The sequence below is a fragment of the Danio rerio genome, chromosome 14 (assembly GCF_052040795.2).
Source record: "Danio rerio strain M-AB ecotype USA chromosome 14, GRCz13ab, whole genome shotgun sequence".
Classification (NCBI taxonomy): Eukaryota; Metazoa; Chordata; class Actinopteri; order Cypriniformes; family Danionidae; genus Danio; species Danio rerio.
The window spans coordinates 8,307,740-8,328,856 of NC_141034.1; the positions used below are offsets into that span (position 1 = coordinate 8,307,740).

General features: G+C 37.4%; 1 protein-coding gene and 4 non-coding genes across 23 annotated transcripts in view; 1 reads left to right on the forward strand and 4 right to left on the reverse strand.

Moving 5' to 3' along the window:
• The first annotated feature begins 10,166 nt into the window (after positions 1-10,166).
• The window catches only part of brd8b (bromodomain containing 8b), a 42,412-nt gene continuing 31,461 nt past the window's right edge, over positions 10,167-21,117 (forward strand). For 9 of the 19 annotated variants that reach the window (XM_087280214.1, XM_087280215.1, XM_087280220.1 and 6 more), the window contains exons 1-8: positions 11,926-11,983; positions 12,404-12,500; positions 14,042-14,111; positions 14,543-14,592; positions 17,522-17,644; positions 17,729-17,809; positions 19,936-20,000; positions 20,250-20,392. In XM_087280214.1, coding sequence (XP_087136340.1) covers positions 11,965-11,983; positions 12,404-12,500; positions 14,042-14,111; positions 14,543-14,592; positions 17,522-17,644; positions 17,729-17,809; positions 19,936-20,000; positions 20,250-20,392 — 648 coding nt within the window. In that variant the 5' untranslated portion in view covers positions 11,926-11,964. Of the gene's footprint in view, positions 10,252-11,878; positions 11,984-12,403; positions 12,501-14,041; positions 14,112-14,542; positions 14,593-17,521; positions 17,645-17,728; positions 17,810-19,935; positions 20,001-20,249; positions 20,393-21,117 lie in introns of those variants that run through there. The other 10 variants (XM_087280213.1, XM_087280217.1, XM_087280222.1 and 7 more) reach the window with 3 other exon arrangements.
• On the reverse strand, positions 11,773-11,845 carry trnaa-agc (transfer RNA alanine (anticodon AGC)). Its single transcript has one exon. It is a non-coding gene; the product is annotated as a tRNA-Ala (tRNA).
• Positions 12,819-12,891, reverse strand: trnaa-agc (transfer RNA alanine (anticodon AGC)). The gene has a single exon. It is a non-coding gene; the product is annotated as a tRNA-Ala (tRNA).
• trnaa-agc (transfer RNA alanine (anticodon AGC)) lies at positions 13,412-13,484 on the reverse strand. Its single transcript has one exon. It is a non-coding gene; the product is annotated as a tRNA-Ala (tRNA).
• On the reverse strand, positions 13,849-13,921 carry trnaa-agc (transfer RNA alanine (anticodon AGC)). The gene has a single exon. It is a non-coding gene; the product is annotated as a tRNA-Ala (tRNA).

The window sequence follows — 21,117 nt, forward strand, 5'->3', positions numbered from 1 at the left end:
AACAGCTCAAAAAATGTGTTTTGGTGTTTCGTGACCCTTTAACAGGTATAAAAGTCGTGCAATTTACAAAAATGACCAATAAAAGTCTGTTATTGATACTCTGCTGGCTGATTTGCTGTTCATTCTAACCGCGAGCCGTTAGTGTTTTATTTCGTGTGTTGTTTTTACCATGGTTTGTGTTTTTCTGTCATTTCGAAATGACACTACCCTATATTTTCACTTTGTCACAGTTATTAAATCAGTGTGTCAGTGGCACATTACAGGCTAAGTGTGTGTGTCAAACATTTTGGTGAATTACATTTGTTTGAGCTGGTTATGTATTTGAAATAAAGAGAAAATGTTGACTTTAGCGATGATGAGGCTTCATTTAAACTGCAGAAGATGCCGTCTGACAACGAGGGGAAAATGCCTCACAGCAGCTGTATTCCATCCTATTCAATCGCATTTCTTTAAATGATCAGTCCAGGAGATGGTGCTGATGGACAACAGTGTTAGTTCAAAGAGGATAAATGCAGATAAAATAGATTAAAACTATCGTTTCAAAGCTGTCCAAATGTGACTGTTTACACGCATCAGCTGCCGACCGGAAGTTCTTCGCATTCTCCTTGCGCATACACGCAAAGCATAATGGGTAATTTTGCGTTCCAAGAAAAAGGTCTATAGAATTGTCATAATATTCATGAAAATTATGTCTTGTGATTTTTGCATATCACTCCAGTTTTGTCTTTACATTGTTTTCTGGTTGAGGGGGATACATGGGGTGATTCGCCCAGGGTGCTATTTAAAAGCCACTGATCACAGGTGTCCTCTAAGAAAAAAAAAAAAACACTTAATTATGACATATTATTTCTGAAAACAAGACAATATTGTTTTACTTTTCTACAAAGTGCTGCTTGATATTTAAAGTAGAAACTAGAAAAAAATCCTAAAAACAAAAACAAAAAACAAACAAAGAAATGCATTTATAAAGGGATTTGAAACTCGTGAATAGTCCCCTATACATACAAAGCAGCTATTACTTAATGCCTGAATAATAATATGTAATTGTTAATTTGAATAGTTCATTAATCATGTACTTCCTCATTTTTAATGATCTTAAAAATCACCAACTACTCTTAAATAACGGCTTTGTAAATAATACAATACTTTTAGTACTGAAAAATGCATCATTAACTGCAATAACAATCATTAACATTGCAAATTCAGTTACTTAACACATGTGCTTATAAGTCAAGAATACAGCATTTGTTGCTGTAGTTATAAATGTCTATTAACGTAGAGTTAATGCCAATAACTATTTAACTATTTGTTAATGCTTATTACATGATTTATAGTGTGCAGGTATTACAAAGTCTTACCACTAATTCAAATAACAGGTAATGATATTTAAAATCAGACCCTAGACTGTCTGCAATTGTTACAAGATCTGGAATAATACGGCCTAATGAACATTTTCTCACAGTAATGTGTCTTAAAATACCCATTAAATTAAGATTAAACAAAAGATTTAATTGTTAGTTTTTAAGATATCTATAAGCTAGAGTGCTCAAAAACATTGACAACATTTGCATTTGGAAGATATAAACCTGACATAAATGATTGTTACATGATGATTTTTTTTTACGTCACCTCATACCTCAAATCTTCTGACCAATCAAATGCTCTCTAGTATCTGAAATGCCCCGCCCCTTTTAAAATGCTCCTTGTTTTTCATTTGATGCATTTGAGCTCAACCACTCTTACTTGCAGAGCTGATGAAATCGAAACGCTATTAGCTATTTTTGTTAAAGAGGAGGAGCTACTATATATCCCGCCCTGTTTTTATGTATCAGTTGAGGTATTCATCAAGTTTATAATAAAAATTAAAAAAAACACTTCAGCACTTCACAGGATCTTTAAATGTTTATAGCTTGTACAAAACCTGCTCTCTTATAGTGAAAATCAATGTGATTTTTACAACGTAATCTCACGACAATTCATAACCTTTTGATTTAGTGACTAACCATATGTTCACACCGAAAGCGGCGAGAGCGTCAAAGTAGCCGGAAGTCATTCATTTTTAATGAGAGCCGGCGGCGTCTTCGCCGACGTGAGCGTCGAGGAGAGTTGAAATGAAGTCAACTTTATGGTAATGAGCTATGACGCGGTTCGGCGGCAAGCAATCAGAATGCAGACGTCCACCGCTTGATAGCAGTTCAGAGAACACAGACCTGTGAACTTTGGTTCCAACCACAGTTGTTCCCAAGGGTTTGATGATTGCGGTCGCTGGATTTCGAATTATTTACAATGTTTTCCTACAGGAACATACATTAAATAAGTTACTGGCGAGTTACTGAGTTACATTAATGTTATATAAATTTATCTTAAAAAAGCGGGAATCTCACGCGATGTGACAGTACAAAACAGTACTGCTGCTACAGGATATTTTAGACATATGGACACATATTGGATAAATAGAGCAAAGCCACACCACATGCAACTTGATCTTCCATTGTTGTATGAATTTGATAAGAAGTGCACAACATTTTCACGCTAAAAACATGTCTTATGCAGGAATGAAACTGATATGCTGCAACGGCTCCTTTAAATACGAGATCAATGTAGCGAGTTTTGACGCTCTCGCCGCCGGAGCTGAAGGCAGACAGCATTGTCGCCAGGGCGGCCAGAGCAACCTTGGGCGCTCTCGCCGCTTTCGGTGTGAACGTACGGTAATTCGTATGAATTTGTACGATCTAATTCATAAAAATTTAGTATGGTTTGCCCATCACCCTATGACGGTTGGGTTTAGGGGCAGGGTTGGGTTGGGTGCCATGCCTCAATTTTAAAATTGTACATTTTCATACCACCCAACTCGTACGAATTCGTACGAATAAGCCACTAAACTGACAAAATCTAAAATAGTTACGTTTCCTCGTGAGATCAGGCTGGATCCGCCATTGAACTTAATTAAACCACTACACACAACAGTCCATACAATTTAAAGCACCGTTCAAAGCAGGAAATGTAGTGTAAGGAGCTTTGTTCAAATCTCTAACTCTAAGTAGCCTATAATAGTAACCATTTAAGTGTCGCAAACAAACATATCTTGCCTTATCTCAGTAGTTAACTCCATTTATGTGTGTAATTCCAGGGCTCAGGTGGATTCTGCCCTAATGAGCCAATTGAGGCCATCATGATGCATGCCCTGATTTCAGCCAGGAATACCAACACAATTTGGCCCAGAGGACAGATGAAGAACACACACATACACACACTCACACACACAGGCACATTCAGTGAGGTTTCTAACCAAAAAGGGGTCGAGTTTATGGAAGCAAAGACAGAAAATGTAGAAACACAGAAAAAGATAGAGGGGAGGGGGGGGGGGCACAGATAAAAAGAGAAAGAGGTTGATGGAGTGGAGAGGGCCAGAGGCTGAGAGAGAAACTATCATCAGCCTGTACACCGTTTCAGCTTTCTGTGCTTAATGGACTCGGTGGGCAGAAAAGACAGTGCAGAGAGAGAAAGAGAGAGAGTTATAGAAAGCATGACGCATTAATGGCCCATATTAATAACACAGCAGGACCAAACAAAATCACTTGGCTCATCTCTAACTAACTACTCTCTTACCACAATGACCAGGCGTTCCTGTTATCCGGGGGCAGTCCTCGTTTTTCAGCCCCTTCTCTACAGAGCCCTGCATTTCTACAGCCTGAAAAGAGAAATTATACCTAATGAGCCAGATATTGCACACTAAACATTAGGCCTGTCTCACTGCATACAATGTGCAATTTCAAAGTTTCAGAAAAAAAGGAAACTTGCTAAAGAGAAGACAATTAGACATAGAATATTCTTGTAAATAAAGCTCTCATTGTTATTAATCACTTGTATCGTTTTTTTTAGTTCACTACATTTGGTTCGGGCTGTAATTATTTAGACGACGCACATCAGTCTGTTTTTTTATTCATTTAGATGAGCAACGATGAATCACTCACACATTGTTTGGCATTTATTCAATTCTTTGAGCATCTGTAGCTATTTTATTCTACTTTTTTTCGTGGAAACCTCATTATTTAAGACAAGATGCTGACAATATGTAAATATAGGATGTTACAATAAAAGAATATAGTTTGTTTATCATGTCTGTTGATGAAAGGACTTTCAGGATCTCTTCATTGAGTTTGAATCGATTTTTTTCATTGTGCATCACACAACCGAATGTTTATCATAGTTATATGTTTCATCCTAAACTGTTCATTTACAACACGGGATTGGTCTGTCTAGGAATAGAAACAACAACTAATTTAATCTTAACTGTCAATAGTAAAATTTCGGTGGATAATAACTAGTTAAGGTAAAAATAATTACAATGAGATGCAGGAGTTGTACATTATAATCAATATATATATATATATATATATATATATATATATATATATATATATATATATATATATATATATATATATATATATATACTATTAAAAACTACTACTACTACTACTACTACTACTAATAATAATAATAATAATAATAGGGTTTCACGGTGGCACAGTGGGTAGAACGATCGCCTCAGAGTAATAAGGTCGCTGATTTGAGCCCCGAATTGGTCAGTTGGCATATTCTGTAGGGACTTTGCATGTTCTCCCTGTTTTCGCATGGGTTTTCTCCGGGTGCTCTGGTTTCCCCCACAATCCAAAGTCATGCGGCACAGGTTAAGAGGGTAAGCTAAACTGTACAAAGTATGTGAATGAAAGAGTGTTTATGGGTGTTTCCCATTGTTGGGTTGCGGCTGGAATGGCATCTGCTGTATAACACACATGCTGGATAAGTTGGCGTTTCATTCCGCTGTGGCGACCCCTGATTAATAAAGGGAGTTGGCCGAAAAGAAAATGAATTAATGAATGAATAAATATTAATAATGGGCAGCATGGTGGCTCAGTGGTTAGCAGTGTTGCCTCACAGCATGAAGGTCGCTGATTCGCGTCCCAACTGGGTCATGTTTTAACACAATGGTGTTAAAGTCATGGGTGCTCCGGTTTTCCCTACAGTCCAAAGACATGCGGTGTATTTAAACTAAATTGGCTGTCATGCTTGTGTGTATAATAGAGTGTATGGGTGTTACCCAGTACTGGTTTGCAACTGGAAGGACATCTGCTGTGTAAAACATATGCCGAAATTGTGGGTGGCTCATTCCGCTGATGTGGCGATCTCTGATAAATAAGCGAATAAGCCAAAGGAAAACGAATGAATGAATGAATGAATGAATGAATGAATGAATGAATGAATGAATGAAATTATTGGATGAACTTAATTAAGGGAATGTTTTTCATTAAATAAATTTGTTTAGCGCTAAAAACATGTTATGCAATGAAATACAGTTGAGTATTGAAAAAACTGTCCATAATTTATCCACCTTTTTGCTTTTCACCAAGCACAGAAACGCGTCATGATGTTCACAGTAACAGTATAACAAGACTTAGCAATTGGTGGGTGCATCTGTGCTGCTTTTAAAGTCCATGTAATCAGTTCATAACGATCCTCCGACTGTGTGTGTGTGTGCGCGCGCACTTGCTCAATGAGCGGAATCCGGAACAGGTGCATGTGAGCGAATTTTATCTATTTTATTTATTGAACGAATATGATCGCAATAATCTAGGAAAAGTCTGTAAAATAACAGTGTTTTTCTGTAAACATTTTATGGAAAAAAATCTGTAGACTTATTATTTTTTGCACTTTATTTCAACAAAGAAATTTTACTGTAATTTTATGGTTTTTGTTTGGAAGCCGAAGCTGCCAGTCATTTGTCCATTTTTTAAGATTTTTTATTTTTTTTACAGAGCAAGTAATTAAAATTTATTGCTTTAATTTTACTTAATTTTAAATGTACTTAAAAAACAGGAAAAAAACTGTGTGCAAATAATATGCAATTTTATTGTATACAACAGGAAAATTGCCGTAATTTGTCATTAATTATATAGTACAAAAATAACAGTCAAGGTGTTAATTTACAGATATTGTTTGTAATTTTTACAGTCTATTGAATATAATTTAAAATAACAGAAAAATACTGCATAAATAATACTGTAATTTCCCAGTATAAAAAACTAAAATGTCAGTAATTTGTCTTTTATGATAAAGTACCTAAAATGAAAGTCAAACTGTGAATTTAGAGAGATTGTTTGTCGTTTTACTTAGTTTTGAATATAATTTGAAATTACAAAAAAATACTGTAAAAAATGTAGAGATATTTTCTGTACAATTTTTTTTTTACAGTGTACTTTGCTTTACCATAAACTCACAAAGCACTACATTAACTAGAGTGAGAATTTACAAAACCAGAATTGTAATGATTAAATAATGTATAAAATTGTAATTTAAATGAGATATCGATCGGTGAACATTCAATGTCCCTGTTTTCATTTCAGAAATCTGGTCACCGCAATGTATGTGTTTGTGAGAGAGAGAGTTTTAAAACCCAATTCGATTCTACTGTTGCACTGAAAGGGGAAAATGGGTCAATATTCAAGCGTAGTTTCATTAGCAGATCTCGTGTTTACGCCTCTGAGCTGTTGGTCCCCAACATCCCATTTCTTTATCTGTCACTCCTCGCTAGTGGTCTCAGTATGACCTCCCTCTCTCTCAACAGCAACAGCTGTTGTTGTGTAGCTCTTCCTCAAACACCCTACGGGCAAGAGAAGCCAACGAAACAAACTCAACCCAAACCACAAAGGGCGCCCCATTCCTGTCTGGCCGACACATGAATGCGATTACAGCATATATACATCATTGAGGTTCTCCCTGACGAAACCCAACCACTTATCCTCAACACATTCACCTCACATTCTTCTTTCGCCCCAGGCCTTTTTCAGCCCTTCGCTGAATAAGATGAGCCCATCAATTAAATGCAACAGAGATATTGATTCAAGTGAATGGTGTTATAACCGTGGAGACGCCCGAGGACATGATATTATGCCGATGCGTTCATTAATATTTGCTGTAGAACACAGAGCAGGTTCTCCGGTAAAGTGCTTGGAAAATCAGCACGGATCTGTCGGTGTGAGACTGCTGACGATTAAACTTACAGCTCAGTAGCGTAAACCGTGAAAAACGCAGCCATTCAGGGATCATAGTAATTAATCAGAATTTGGCCAGATCGGAAATTAGGGATTGTTTTGGACAATTACTGTGCCTGATTGGAGATTTTGGCAGGTGTCCTGAAAAAAAAAAATAACAACCTCAGATGCTTGAACAGACTCTCATAGAAATTGTATCTAGGCTTTCATTAAATAGTCCTTTTGGTAACACTTTACAAGAAAGGTACATGAATAATGATGTACTTACCTGTAAATTAAACATTACTTTATTATGAATTAATAATGAGTTAAACTTGAATTAACTTTAAATACAACATGAGTTCACATGAGCTTATTTGTGAATAATGGCTGCCTTAATTATGTTTTAGTACATGTTTGTTAATTAATGTATTAAATAACACTTTAAGGGTGGCGCAGTAGGTAGTGCTGTCGCCTCACAGCAAGAAGGTCGCTGGTTTGAGCCTCGGCTGGGTCAGTTGGCATTTCTGTATGGAGTCTGCATGTTCTCCCTGCATTTGCGTGGGTTTCCTCCGGGTGCTCCGGTTATAGTCCAAAGACATATGGTACAGGTGAATTGGGTAGGCTAAATTGTCTGTAGTGTGTGTGTGTGGATGTTTCCCAGAGATGGGTCGCGGCTGGAAGGGCATCCGCTGTGTAAAAACATGCTGGATAAGTTGGCGGTTCATTCCGCTGTGGCGACCCCGGATTAATAAAGGGATTAAGCCGACAAGAAAATGAATGAATGAATTAACACTTTAGTTACAGCTAAATTTAACTAAAATGAACTCATCACCTGTTAATGTTTCTTTATGTCATCATGACTTTACTTGAAGGGGCACAGTATCATTAACTCATTCTTTACTCCTCATGAACTCCTGTTTTTAAATGTAACAGTTACCCAACAAACACATTTATGTTGTAGTGTTGTCTGTACAACGGTGCATTATTTTAAAGGCACAGTCATCACTACATGCTCGCTACATTGTAACAACATAGAAGTGTAAGACGTGAGAAGGCTGTAACAACATTGTCATGTGACATTCAGCAACCGTGAGACGACTTTCTTATTACATGTATTAATGCTTTTTTTCTGGCAGTTTATCAATACTGCCTAGAATTCAGGATAAGCAGTAATACTTTTTATTGCTTAGTCCCTTTATTAATCCATTGCCACAGCGGAATGAACTGCCAACTTATCCGGCACTTTTTTATTATATGCAGCAGATGCCCTCTCAGCCGCAACCCATCTCTGGGAACACACACATACACACACACACACACACACACGTACACACACACACACACAAACACACACTATGGACAATTTAGCTTACCCAATTCACCTGTGCCGCATGTCTTTTAAAGCATTTGCAAGTCTATTGTTTCAAAGCAGTTTTACATAGAAGATCATAGTCCCCATATAGTAAACATCCGTCATCTTCTCATCAGTGACATGCATCTAAACAGTGTCTGGGGCATTGCGTGTAAAGATTTTGGACATCTTTTTGGACACTTACAATGCTTCCAAGCAATTTGCTGCAATTAAAAATTGCCCATGTCTTGAGGTTGTTCGTTATGATGCGATTTACCTTCTATGATTTGATTGGACGGGAATTACAGGACTGATTTTTCTAATCCCCACAGACAAGTAAAAATAGAAGTAATGACTGCAGGTTGAAGGAAAGTAGTAGAGTAAAGGTACAGATACTGCACTAAAAATGTACTTAAGTGAGAGTAAAAGTTCACATTTTTAAAACTATTCAGTAAAATACAACTCCTGAGAAAAAGTAACTAATTACAGTAATTTGAGTATTTGTAATCAGTTACTTTACACCACTTCATTTAATTTACATATTAATACATCATTATTCATGTACAGTTATTGTAAAGTGTGTTTAAATAAAATTACATTGGGGACAACCTTCATGTTTTTTAGATTAGGTTGTGAAAATGCTGTTATAAGCTAGGTAATAAGCTGATTAGATCACTGTAATTGGCATAAAAGATAAGCAAAGATGATTAAAAGTATGGTTCTGATTGCATAAACAGTTGCTGCCGCATTAAAATGTAATTGCCAACTAATGCACTGCAGTGTTTGCCAGGTTAGGCCTAATGTTAGAGTTGCTGGAGTTATTTATTTTGCCTGACAAAGGCACATTCACTACAGGTTTATCCTGATAAATAGATTCTGCTGACAAAATGCTTATATTGTAATGTTAACGGTAGCACCTCCTGACAAATAAGCACATTTCCTCTGACAAGTATGCCTGCTTAAACTATAGCTAGATCATCCCAGGTGGTTTGATCCTTTTAGAATTATTGCTTTTTATTAAGTACATTAGAATATTGCTGTCAAATCAATGCGGATATCGCCTCAGTGCGAACTCATTAGCAATGATTTCGAAACTAATTACAGAATAGGTCCCCTAACAGGAGGAACCTTGGTGTGCTAGCCCTATATTTCAGTAATCACAACTATGATGACTGAGAACATTTTTATAAGCGGTTTACATTCCAATAAAACGAATAAAAAAGTATAGGTGTCTCATATTGTGCTGATTTTGAGGTAAGCAAGTTCAGGGCTCTCGATAAGAGTGAGTTATGGCCAGCGTTCATTTTGTGGTGAGCTGCTGACACCTGGTGGCTGTAAAAGAAACTACGTTATTAATGCTTCATGAAGTAACTTGAGTCAAACTTATTAAAAAGTTTGTTCATCATCGTGAAGTAAATGTAAATCTCATTTGATTTGTGATCTCGTCGTAATTTTATAACGAACTCCAAGAGGGTCACCATCCCAGTTGCTCAAAGAAGATTATTAACATAACAACAACAACAACAATAGTACAAATAATAATAATAAAAACAATAACAATAATAATAATTATTATTATTATTGTTTATAATGTATATTATTAACTTACACATATATAAATAAAACTATAACATGTAGATATAAATATTTAATCATAAAATTGCATTACGTACACGGTGAAACCAGAGAAGGCTAGCACACGTGACCTGCCATTCTCCAATCATCATCTGTACACGCGCTCGCGGCCTGGGTCACCTCATGTTCACCCCTTAATGAGTGTGACGTCAAATTGATGGACCCTAAACCTGGCGAGAGACATCGACAGTCCGGGCGCCGACGAACTAAAAAGAAACACAAAAGAAGGTAAGTTTATAATCATTTTGTTTATTTTGAAACTTTTTTGTTGTATATTGAGGTCTTGATTGGTGTTAATGTCGGTAACGTTAATTTAACCGCGCTAATGTTATCTGCCGTTCGGCCTTAAACTCAATCTACGATTCCGTGTTTCTTTATGAAATGTGTTATATATAACATACAAAATGCCAATAATAGACAAATAATGCAAATAATCATTTACTAAGACGGTTTTGTTGTTGTTGTAAACGAGCCTGTTAGGCGATTGAGGTAAAGCTGTCTTTATTCGCACATTCTCCTTAATAATATAATATAAGAAAAGTATTACTTGCAAATTCTAAATCGGGAAATTATATGATCAGCCAATGACTATCGAAGTACAACATTGTTCGCAGTCAACTAGATAGTGGTAATGAAGTCATGCATGCGATGTCAGTCCGAATAACTTATTTAACGTTAGTGTAAGGCCCCTCGACGCATGTGCCATTATAAAACCAACTTTACCTCAATTCTCACTACTCACTGAAGGAATTTGGGTTTATATTATCAACTTGTGTCCCTGTATTGTTTGTCATCACCACGCTACGTCGAATGTTTGTTTGAAATTGCAAGCAAAACTGAATTTAAAACAACATTAGCACAATTTAAATGACTGTGAACAAAGTTATACTTTGACATGGCTGCTAATACGATTTCCCTATTTAGAATTTGCTAACAAAACTTTGCTGAAGTGCTAATGTGCGACTATAAAATATAATTTACCTCAGTAATCACTGCGTCCGTTTCCGTTGCACAAAGGCAAACATGTCGAAGTAACTTAACGTTAACGTTAGATGTTGTTACTTTATTCAAAGGGTAAACTTTCAAACATCTCCGGCTAAGTTTAGTTACTTCAAATATTAATTCACAAACATTTTTAAGAACATGTTTAAAGACGCACAGATAATAGATTAACGTTATTTGTGCGTCTTTAAACATGGTTATAAAAATAGATTAAAAAACACATTAAAATAGGAAAATAATTATAGGCTGTTTAATAATTATAATACGGTTTCATTAATTATAATACGGTTTTATTGAACGGACACATGATGTACTACAAAATAACAAGTTTATACTAAGTTACATTTATTAACGTTACAGGTAAGTAGTTTGAGTTGGAGGACCTTTAAATCCCTGGATTCAAGTAATCAACGTGTTAGAAAAGCTTTCTTTTAACGAATTTAACGTTAAATCAAACTAAAATGTATAATTATATATTTTTTAATAATAACATACATTCTACAGACTTAAATCATTTAATGTAACAACCCTCACATGAATTATGATAATATTTGTGAATCTTTTGTATCTTAAAGACTAAAAACTAGTACATTGTACTTTTCGGGTATTTAGAGGTACCGAGTACGGGTAGACCCAGGCCGCTCCCGCGTTCCGCCCAAGGCGCGCTAAGACAATAGGGTTATTTGCATGAATGCTAAAGGGTTTGCGTTTTTGGTGATTATTTTAAAGTTCTCTGAGTGAAAAAATTGGAGGATGCGGGCATCGATCCCGCTACCTCTCGCATGCTAAGCGAGCGCTCTACCATTTGAGCTAATCCCCCTGTATTTGCTCCACTGGCGGAAACATATTTATGTGACACCCCCACCCGGGTGTCACACCGGAATAGTACCGGCGGAAGTAAGTAGAACGAGCCTTGCGGCCTGTTTCAGAAAGGCGAAAATGTCGACTGGGATGGGAAGTAAGTGCTATTTTATTTGAAAACGAATAAACCTTGCAATTTAACATCTAATCACTTTGTACGTTGAATTCTGAAGTATTTTATCATATATAAACGGAAGAGCTAAAGCTCCTAGTAAAGCCGCAGTTAGCAATTTCGTTGTTGCGCTAACGTTAGCTGGGTTCGGGATAACAAAGACGATCTCTGTTTACATTATTTTTTTATGCATATAAAACAGTTTGTGCTATTTTACATGATCTAAATGTATTTGGAGTGAATGGTTTGTTTTTATTTTAAACAAGATACGTCTGTGGTCATGCTACATTAGTGATTAGCCTCTTTATGCATACACTTTCCTCTAATTTTTTGTAATAACGTTTAATCACATGAACTACAGCTTTAAATTAAAGCAATGTTGTGAACGCCTCTCTGTCTTTGTAGAGCACAAAATGCTGTCTCTGGGTCCGACTGAGCCCTGGTCTATTCGGGAGAAACTGTGTCTCGCCTCCTCCGTGATGAGAAGCGGAGATCAGAACTGGTAAGAATAAATAATTAACGCTGATGATCATAGAGCTGTAAGATTGCAGTGTGTTCAAAGATTCAGAGCTTCACTTTGTAGAAGTGGCTTTTTTGCGTGTATCATTTATATGTGTTTACATGTTATTATAGTAATATATAACGTTAGTATTATAGGGCATTGTTATCCACACTCAATTAATGTTTATTTAATGTTTAATATTTATATATATATATATTTTTTTTACCTTTTTTTTTTTGATTAATTTGAAGTATGTTGGGTTCTATAGTAATGTAGTATGTTTAAAATAATAATAATAGTTGTAGAAATAATAAATATTGGAGGATGCGGGCATCGATCCCGCTACCTCTCGCATGCTAAGCGAGCGCTCTACCATCTGAGCTAATCCCCCTCCATGGAGAAAGGGGCCTCATGGGCCCCTGTTGAACCTAAAGTAGTATCCCAGCCAAATACGTTTTAGGAATGATTATTTTTTATAAGAACTGATTTTTTAAACCGATGATCAGAATCATATTCTATTGACCTTATACAGCAATGTGAAAGTATGATTGTGTGGGATCTTCTGATTCAGTCGCCTATGGGAGAAATGACTATAAAGTGTAAACTTGAGAAAAAAGTACAATAATATGATAAAGTTATCAGTTTGCAGCATAACGAGCTGTTTTCAACATTTAGAGATAAAACCTACATTCAACATTTAGGAAGTGAATGAGACTTGAAGTCTTGAGTTTAAAAGATTCAAATGGCTGCTTTTTAGTTTTTTTTTGTTAGTATCCTCAGACATAAGGGCATTGTTTCACTCTTTGAAACATGCTTTCTTTATTTTTTCTTATATAAAAATGTGTTTATATAATGCATGCAACAGTTATACCATAATATATTAAAGCAGTAATCTTTAAAATAATAAATATTGGAGGATGCGGGCATCGATCCCGCTACCTCTCGCATGCTAAGCGAGCGCTCTACCATCTGAGCTAATCCCCCGCTACGGAAGCTGGGGCCTCACGTGCTCCTTTTGTACTCAGAGTAGTTTCTCAGGCAAATAAGCGCACCAATATACCAAATTCAACAGGCTTTTGTTGGCAAGATTGTTAAGCAGTAGTAACTCCTGATGTGCTTTAAAAAAATAAGATGTTCGCATTACATACATTTTCTGTTCTAATTTGTATTTTTTTATCGTAAATAATAAAAATAGAATGCTCCGTTGTGTGTATCTTTTGCATATGAAAACATTTACCAGTCACTATTTGAAAAATGTAGTGTTATTTTTTTTGTCTTTTAAAAATATGAATATAGTGCATTGTACATTTATTTATTAATATGTTAAAGCTGTAATAATAATAGTAATTGGAGGATGCGGGCATCGATCCCGCTACCTCTCGCATGCTAAGCGAGCGCTCTACCATTTGAGCTAATCCCCCTCTGCAGCAGTGTCATGGCCAAGTCTTTCTGTCTGCAGACCGCAAGACAGGGGCGAACCATTTTTTTTAGTTTCCATGAAATAATATGTATTAATAATTGTTGCTGGTAATTTTTGTTAGGGTGTCTGTAAGCAGAGCCATCAAGCCTTTCTCCGAGTCTGGACGACCCCCAGACTGGTTCTCCCAGAAGGTAATTAAACTAACTAATTAATTATAAAATCGATTAAAGCAATACTTCACCCAAAAATAAAAATTCTGTCATAGTTTACTCACTCCCATGTAATTCCAAATACATAAACATTTCTTTTTTCTGTGTAACAGTACGGAAGATATTTGGAAGATAGTCAGTGAAAAAGAGAAATTGCTACTCATTTACTGCCATAGATGGAAAAAATAAATTAATATGAGAGTAATTGGGTGGCAAGATTAGCTTTGGTTCCTGACTTCTCTTCCAAATACTTTCCTTTGTGTGTTGAGCAGAACAAAGTAATTGTATATAGGACAGGAACAACCTGAGAGTGAGTAAATGATGGCAGTATTTCAGTTTTTCGGTGTACTTTTCGGAATGTAATGCATGTTTGGGATTTTCTTAGTGATTTGTTTTCAATATGTCCTCTACAGCACTGCGCTTCCCAGTATTCTCAACTACTGGAAACCACAGAGGCTCCAAAGTAAGTGATCGTCTTTCACTATCTTTCTTAAAACAGCTGCGCTGAGCTAGGGCTGGGCAATATGATGAAAATCTCATATCATGATATAAGTCTTCTAATATCCTGATAACAATATAGTTGAAGTCAGAATTATTAGCCCCTCTGAATTATTAGCCTCCCTGTATATATATTTTTTCTCAATTTCTGTTTAAACGGAGAATTTTTTCAACACATTTCTAAACATAATAGTTTTAATCACTCATTTCTAATAACTGATATTATATAATCTTAAAGCTTAAAGTTACATTTAAAGCTTAACTGTGTTAATTAGGCATATCATTGGATAACGATGGTTTGTTCTGTAGACAATCGAAAAAAAATGAGACACTGCTCGCTGCAGAGCCATTTGAGCAGAGCTGAGCTCCAGCGAGGGGGAGCATGAGCTCTCGCTCCTCCTCCTATAAGCTGTTTTAATGCGTACACCCACCCCTAACCCTGCCCCCCCGAGTGGCATCACTCGTAGAAGAAGTGCAAGAAAGGAGGAGCGAGAGCTCAAGCTCCCCCTCGCTGGAGCTCAGCTCTGCCCAAATGGCTCTGCAGTGAGCACCACTTGAAAAAAATATTGCTTAAAGGGGGCTAATAATATTGACATTTAAAATGGTCAAAAAATAGCTTTTATTCTGGCTGAATAAGACAAATAAGACTTTCTTCAGGGAAATGTAATTTTATTTAGAATTCAGGGAAAGTATTTGATTAGAAATGTAGAAATTTTAAATTAAACACTTTTCAAAATCTAAGGATTAGATTAGCAAAAAATACAAGATATCATGCAAAATGTAAACATTGTGTTTTCAAGGTTGCAACTTTCTCGCTATGCTGTTGTTAATGTTTCTGTCTGCATCCTAATATTGCGCTCATATAAATTATGACAAAGTATTACCATTAAAGGGCCATGAAACCCGCTTGTTTCAGCAGGGCGTTTTCACACCTCTACTTTGGTAAAAGTCAGAAAAGTGGGCGTGTCCAGCTCTGTTTAGAGGGGAGTGTCGGAGGAGCAAAAGAGGGATGATGTGGGAGTGTTGATTTGGGCATGCGCTGATTTATACTTCTGCGTCAAACGCCGGCGTATGCTACAGCGCTGACGCATAGCCCTTGGCCGTGGCCGTCGCCGTCACTGACATGCACCTCTCAAAAAATGTAACTACACGTGGCAACGACGCGTAGCGTAAGCTCTGTGATTGGTCGGCTTAGTAGCGCTGACGAGTCTGGGCGGGACCGAGAGCCGCGTGAATGGCGCGAGCGATTGTTTACAAGTGTGAAGTCCCGTGAAGGAGCTCCAGATGGAAAGTTTTGTTTTGTGTTTACCTCATAGTTAAAGTTGTTGCACGTCCGCCGGTTCCTGCCTCAAAATGAGCGAGTTTGAGCCACTTGTACATCCCGGAAGCGTTCAGGAAAACCAAAAAAGCAGCGAAGAAACTCGACTCAGAGGAACATTTACACCTCACTGCCAACTAGCGTTTCGGAAGTGTTAATGCAGACCAACAGAGACAGCGTGCAGAAGTATAAATGCACAGCCACGCGCGTTGCATGCGCCGTGGGTTACGCCGGTCACCTGACGCAGAAGTATAAATCAGGCTTAAGTTTTAGAGTCAAAACACACTCACACACACACACACAAGGGAGAAAGTGACTGTTTACATGGACATCTGTAATCAAATTATTTGCCAAATTATTAAATGGTGGACCTTAACTGCAGTTTGGCTCTTTCATTCAGGAATTTCATTCGTGCCCCTCGTGACAAACAAGATATTTGATTCGAGGAGCTGCTCTAAGCATGTATTTTTCATGCAATGTTTGATACCGTATGGTGAATGAGAGAAAAAAAACCTCCGCATTTCTCTGTAACTTAGATGCACTCGGCAGGTAGCGTCAGCAAGCCATGTGTGTTATTCCGGTCACAAAATGCGGTGAAAATCCTACACAACGGTAATAGTTTGGTTGTGGTGCTAACAAGTTTACACTCAGTGTAATAGTTAGTTCGATACGAACAAACTGAATAAACAAAGAGCATTGGTCGCTCACTTACCAAATCTATAGAGACAGGACAATCCACAGCAGCTAGAACCATGTCATTATTAAGAGGAGACAAGCAGCGAATCCGGATCTCACCATTTGCAGATGAGAAAAGCTCTCGGGTAAACAACGTTCCTTAGATATGTAAGTTTTTGTTGTCGTGCGTCGCGTGCACTGTAATCCACACGAGTCCAGCTGCGCTCTCGTAGAGAGAAAATGAAAACAAAACTTTCACTGCAGCAAATTATAAAAGCAACACTGCACGCTTGTTTTGCCAACAAAACGTGCCGTCTCTGCCGTCTACACTGTAACATTAATGAATATTAATGAAGTTGCACAATAGTGCGCGCTGATTGGTTTAAACCAAGCCTTACTCGTGCATTGATGCAGCACACTCAGAGACGTAATACAGTACTCCCAGGTACAGACGTCCAGTCTACACGCTGGAATACATGCTAAGATCTCATGGCCATGAGACAGCTTTAATATTTAGTTTTAAACCGGAAGTACGAATTTGCTCGAAATAACGCTAAAACAACCAATTTTCACTTTTTAGTAAGATATACGTGTCCTTAAAGTGTTTTTAGCAGTGTGAGACACATATACAACTGTCAACAGCTCAAAAAATGTGTTTTGGTGTTTCGTTACCCTTTAACGATGCAAAAAATTGTGAAACCCCAAATTACCAGTTGAGTAATTTGTAGTGATAATATGTTTCATATTGTACAGCCCTACGCTGATCATCTTTATTAAATGTGCTAAATGTTCAAACTAAATATAGAAGAGTCCAATTTTCCATTCTTCAAAGACGAAAAGCGAAAAAAGTCTATGAATATGCTGTGTGCAATTATTATTTGAACTACGTAAATACTTGCAGACGTAAGCGGGGTGAGAAAGGGGAGGTGGTGGAGACCATCGAGGATGTGATCGTCCGCAGATTGACAGCAGAGAGAATCGAGGAGCTCAAGAGGCTGATCAAAGACACACAGGAGAAATACAGGTAAATCTACACCTCGTAAGTTCTTTTCCCTCTTACGGTGTATTTCTGTCACACACACATAATACATTTGCTCTGTTCATTCAGGAAACTGAAGAAAGAGGTGGATTTGATCCAGGCTGGTCACGTGGACCCTAAACTGGAGGAGCTCTGGGCAGAAATAGAGCTGTAAGACCATTATGGACAGTTTTTATGCTTAAGCATGTCTGCAATTTCATGTTTTTTATGTTAAAGGGTAGAGCTGTGAACCTACACTAGTCTCACGGTTCGGTTCGGTTACGATTATCATGCCATCGATTCGGTTCAATTCGATATTTCGGTGCATCACGGTGCATTGACGGTGCTTTTCATACACAGTTTTATATTTCTTCACAGCAGCATTTCTTGTATTAAAATGTATGAATATATTTATATTAATATACTTTTGTAATACAATTTTGTCATTTAATACAAACAGTCAGATATATAAACTGTAACATTAAACAAAACGAGCATTTAGCAAATAATATAAACAAATATAAATATCCAGCTCAATTTCTGATCCTTGTCTATTTCTCTTACACCCCTTTGATTGGTCACACCCTCAAAAAAAAAAAAAACGGTTGCGATTGGCTCTTGCGCGCTGCGTTCTTCACAGATGAGTGATACTGATAAGCGGCAGGAGGCAGCGGCGATCTCACAGCTGATGTATGATACACGGTGGAGAAAACTCTGCAGACACGCGCTCGTTTCTGGATGCAAAAGTAACGGTGTAAAACAGCCGAGAAGAGAAGAAAAGCCACGCCAGCAGGTCAAATGGGCCACTGTGTGTGTGTGAGGAAGAGAGAGAGCGAGAGAGAGAGAGGGAGAGAGAGAGAGAAATGGAGTAGGCTACTTTCATTCTCTCGATCTCAGTGAAATAGGGGCTATTGTTGTATATGTCAGTGAAAAACTGATCCAGCAAACACACACAGTGAAATTGTGCACAGTTTATGAGTTTTAAGTAGTTAAAGCTCTGTAAATACTCGCGATCGCCTCCCTTGCGACAGAGCGCATATGAGGTAAATGACGTCAGTAAAAACCGGTTATGATTATTACTGAACCGATACCGAATCGTCCGCGTCTGCATCGCAGTGCACCGAAGAAACGATTAATTTTGACACCCCTATTAAAGGGGTTGTGCAATGAAAATTTGCTCATCCTCCACTTGCTCCAGTTTTTTCCCCTTTTTCAAGCTTCCATTATTATCATCAATTGTTTTTGATTGTTCTACAATGGATGCTAGTTTTGAAATACTTTTTTGTGTTAAAATAAATAAATAAATAAACTCTGGAAAAAGTGGAGTGGATGAAAAAATAGAGAGTAAATTAAGATTTAAAATTATTTATATATTTTGTCACAATGTTTTAACCCTCATAGAAATTCAAATATGACTGCTTAATTGATAAATATGAGGCTCTTAATTGAATAAAGTATTTTTAGCATTTACTTTGTATTAAAAAGAAAGGGTTAGTGTGAGTTGACATGTTCTTGCACAGTCTCTTATAGTCAGTCAAATGTTATTGGGGAATTGATGATGTTTCTTTTAATTCAGTATCATGAAGTCTAATATTGTGAAAGAATCATTTTATTAACTTGAGTTTGATAAATAGCATCTAAAACATGTGTTTGGGAAATAAAACGTTAGCTAACTAGTGCCAATTCCCCTAACTTAGCTGAAAATGAGCTCTATCCCTTTTAATTTTTACCATTCATTCAGAACGGACCTTCGGGTCACTCGGAAGGCGGTGAAATAATAAAATTGTGTCACTTTCTCTTCACTGATAAGATATACAGCCAGATACACAATGTTCCCATGTAACTCCCAACAATACTTTCGGGTTTCTTCTCACAGCAGCCTTGATTTTGCTTTTAAAAATGGCGGCCGTGTGAAATCAGTCTATAGCAGAGGTGTTCAACCCTGTTGCTGGAGATTTACCTTCCTGCAGATTTCAGTTACAACCCATATCAAACACACCTGCCTGTAATTATCAAGTGCTGTTCAGGTCCTAATTAATTGGTTCAGGTGCGTTTGCCCAAGGTTGGAGCTAAACTATGCAGGAAGGTAGATCTCCAGGAAAAGGGTTGAGCAACCCTGGTGTATAGTGTGCCATTTGGGACGCAGTGATTGATTTGAAGTGTCAAGTTTTTGCATTATGATTACAGTCAAAGCTGAATACAGAGAAATAATTGTTACCCAATTGTGTAATTCAAATTCAGCTCAAATCTAGCATGTGTGTGCTCATGTCATGATGGGATTGTTTGTCTTTTAACAGAAAGAAGAAGCAGGAAGAAGAGGAGGCGGAGCAAAAAAAAAGGGCAACTGAGGCAGCCTATCAGAGTGAGGCTTTCATTTACTCGGCACTTTCATAAGACAACGTCATCACAAAAGTTTCGATTATATTAGTTCAATGGTGCAACATATTGCAAATGTGTTTTCTAATCATCTTTCTTGCCGCATGCTGCTTATTTCACACACACATTGGATTTTTTGTCCTAGGAAATGAGTTTTTATTGCTTTGAGCTTCAGCAGTGAAACATTGTTTCATTTTGCATAATTATTAACGTATAACATTTTGTTTCTTTCCAGTTCGTCAGGCAGCTAAGAACACACCAAAGAGAGTTCCCAGTGTGACGGTACGCTCGCCGCCCGGCGCTAGCTCTCCCAGCATGGACATTTTACAGCCAGACGCATCACAGCCAATGACGGATGAATCCTGTGCCAGTCCCATGGTGAGTTTCCATGACTTGAAGCTGACTTAGGCCCAATCCCAATTCTACTCCTTAGCCCTTCCTCTTACCCCCACCCCTCGATCTGCGCATTCACTGTGGGTTTCACCATTCAAAATGAAAGTGCATCTTTTCGCTTATGTCATTTCTCAGCTTCATAAATTAAAATAAAGACTAATGACAGCTGAGCAGAATCCTGGAAAATAAATCAGACTCTGACCAACATGAGGAGAGTTAACTCGCATGTGACTTGTTTCAGCTATGTTGGTCTTTTTAGAAACTTTGCTGTGTAAAAGCCAACTGCACCAAGAACACTAAGCAACAGTAACTGTTTACATGGACATCAGCAATCTAATTATTTACTTTAATCTGAATAAGACAATAATATGATTAAAGCGTTTGCATGAGCTGCTCTTTCAATGTTCCTTTCATGTTCGCGTTTTACATGTTGTAGCACATAGTTCAATTAACGTAATTACGTCAGCATTCAATGCTAGTCTCCTTCGGCGTTTCACACTACAACTGTTCACGTTTCTCATAGGAATATATGTGTTTTTGGGCTTTCATTTTTAATATTGCGACAAGTTCATCTGCAGTTAATTTCTCACACTATGCATGCAAACAGACGATGGTGGATACAAATTCTCAAGCAACAGGCCACCTCTGCTATCACATTCGCTAACTTTACATTCATGTGCTCGTTACAAACTTAAGGTACTGGATGAGAG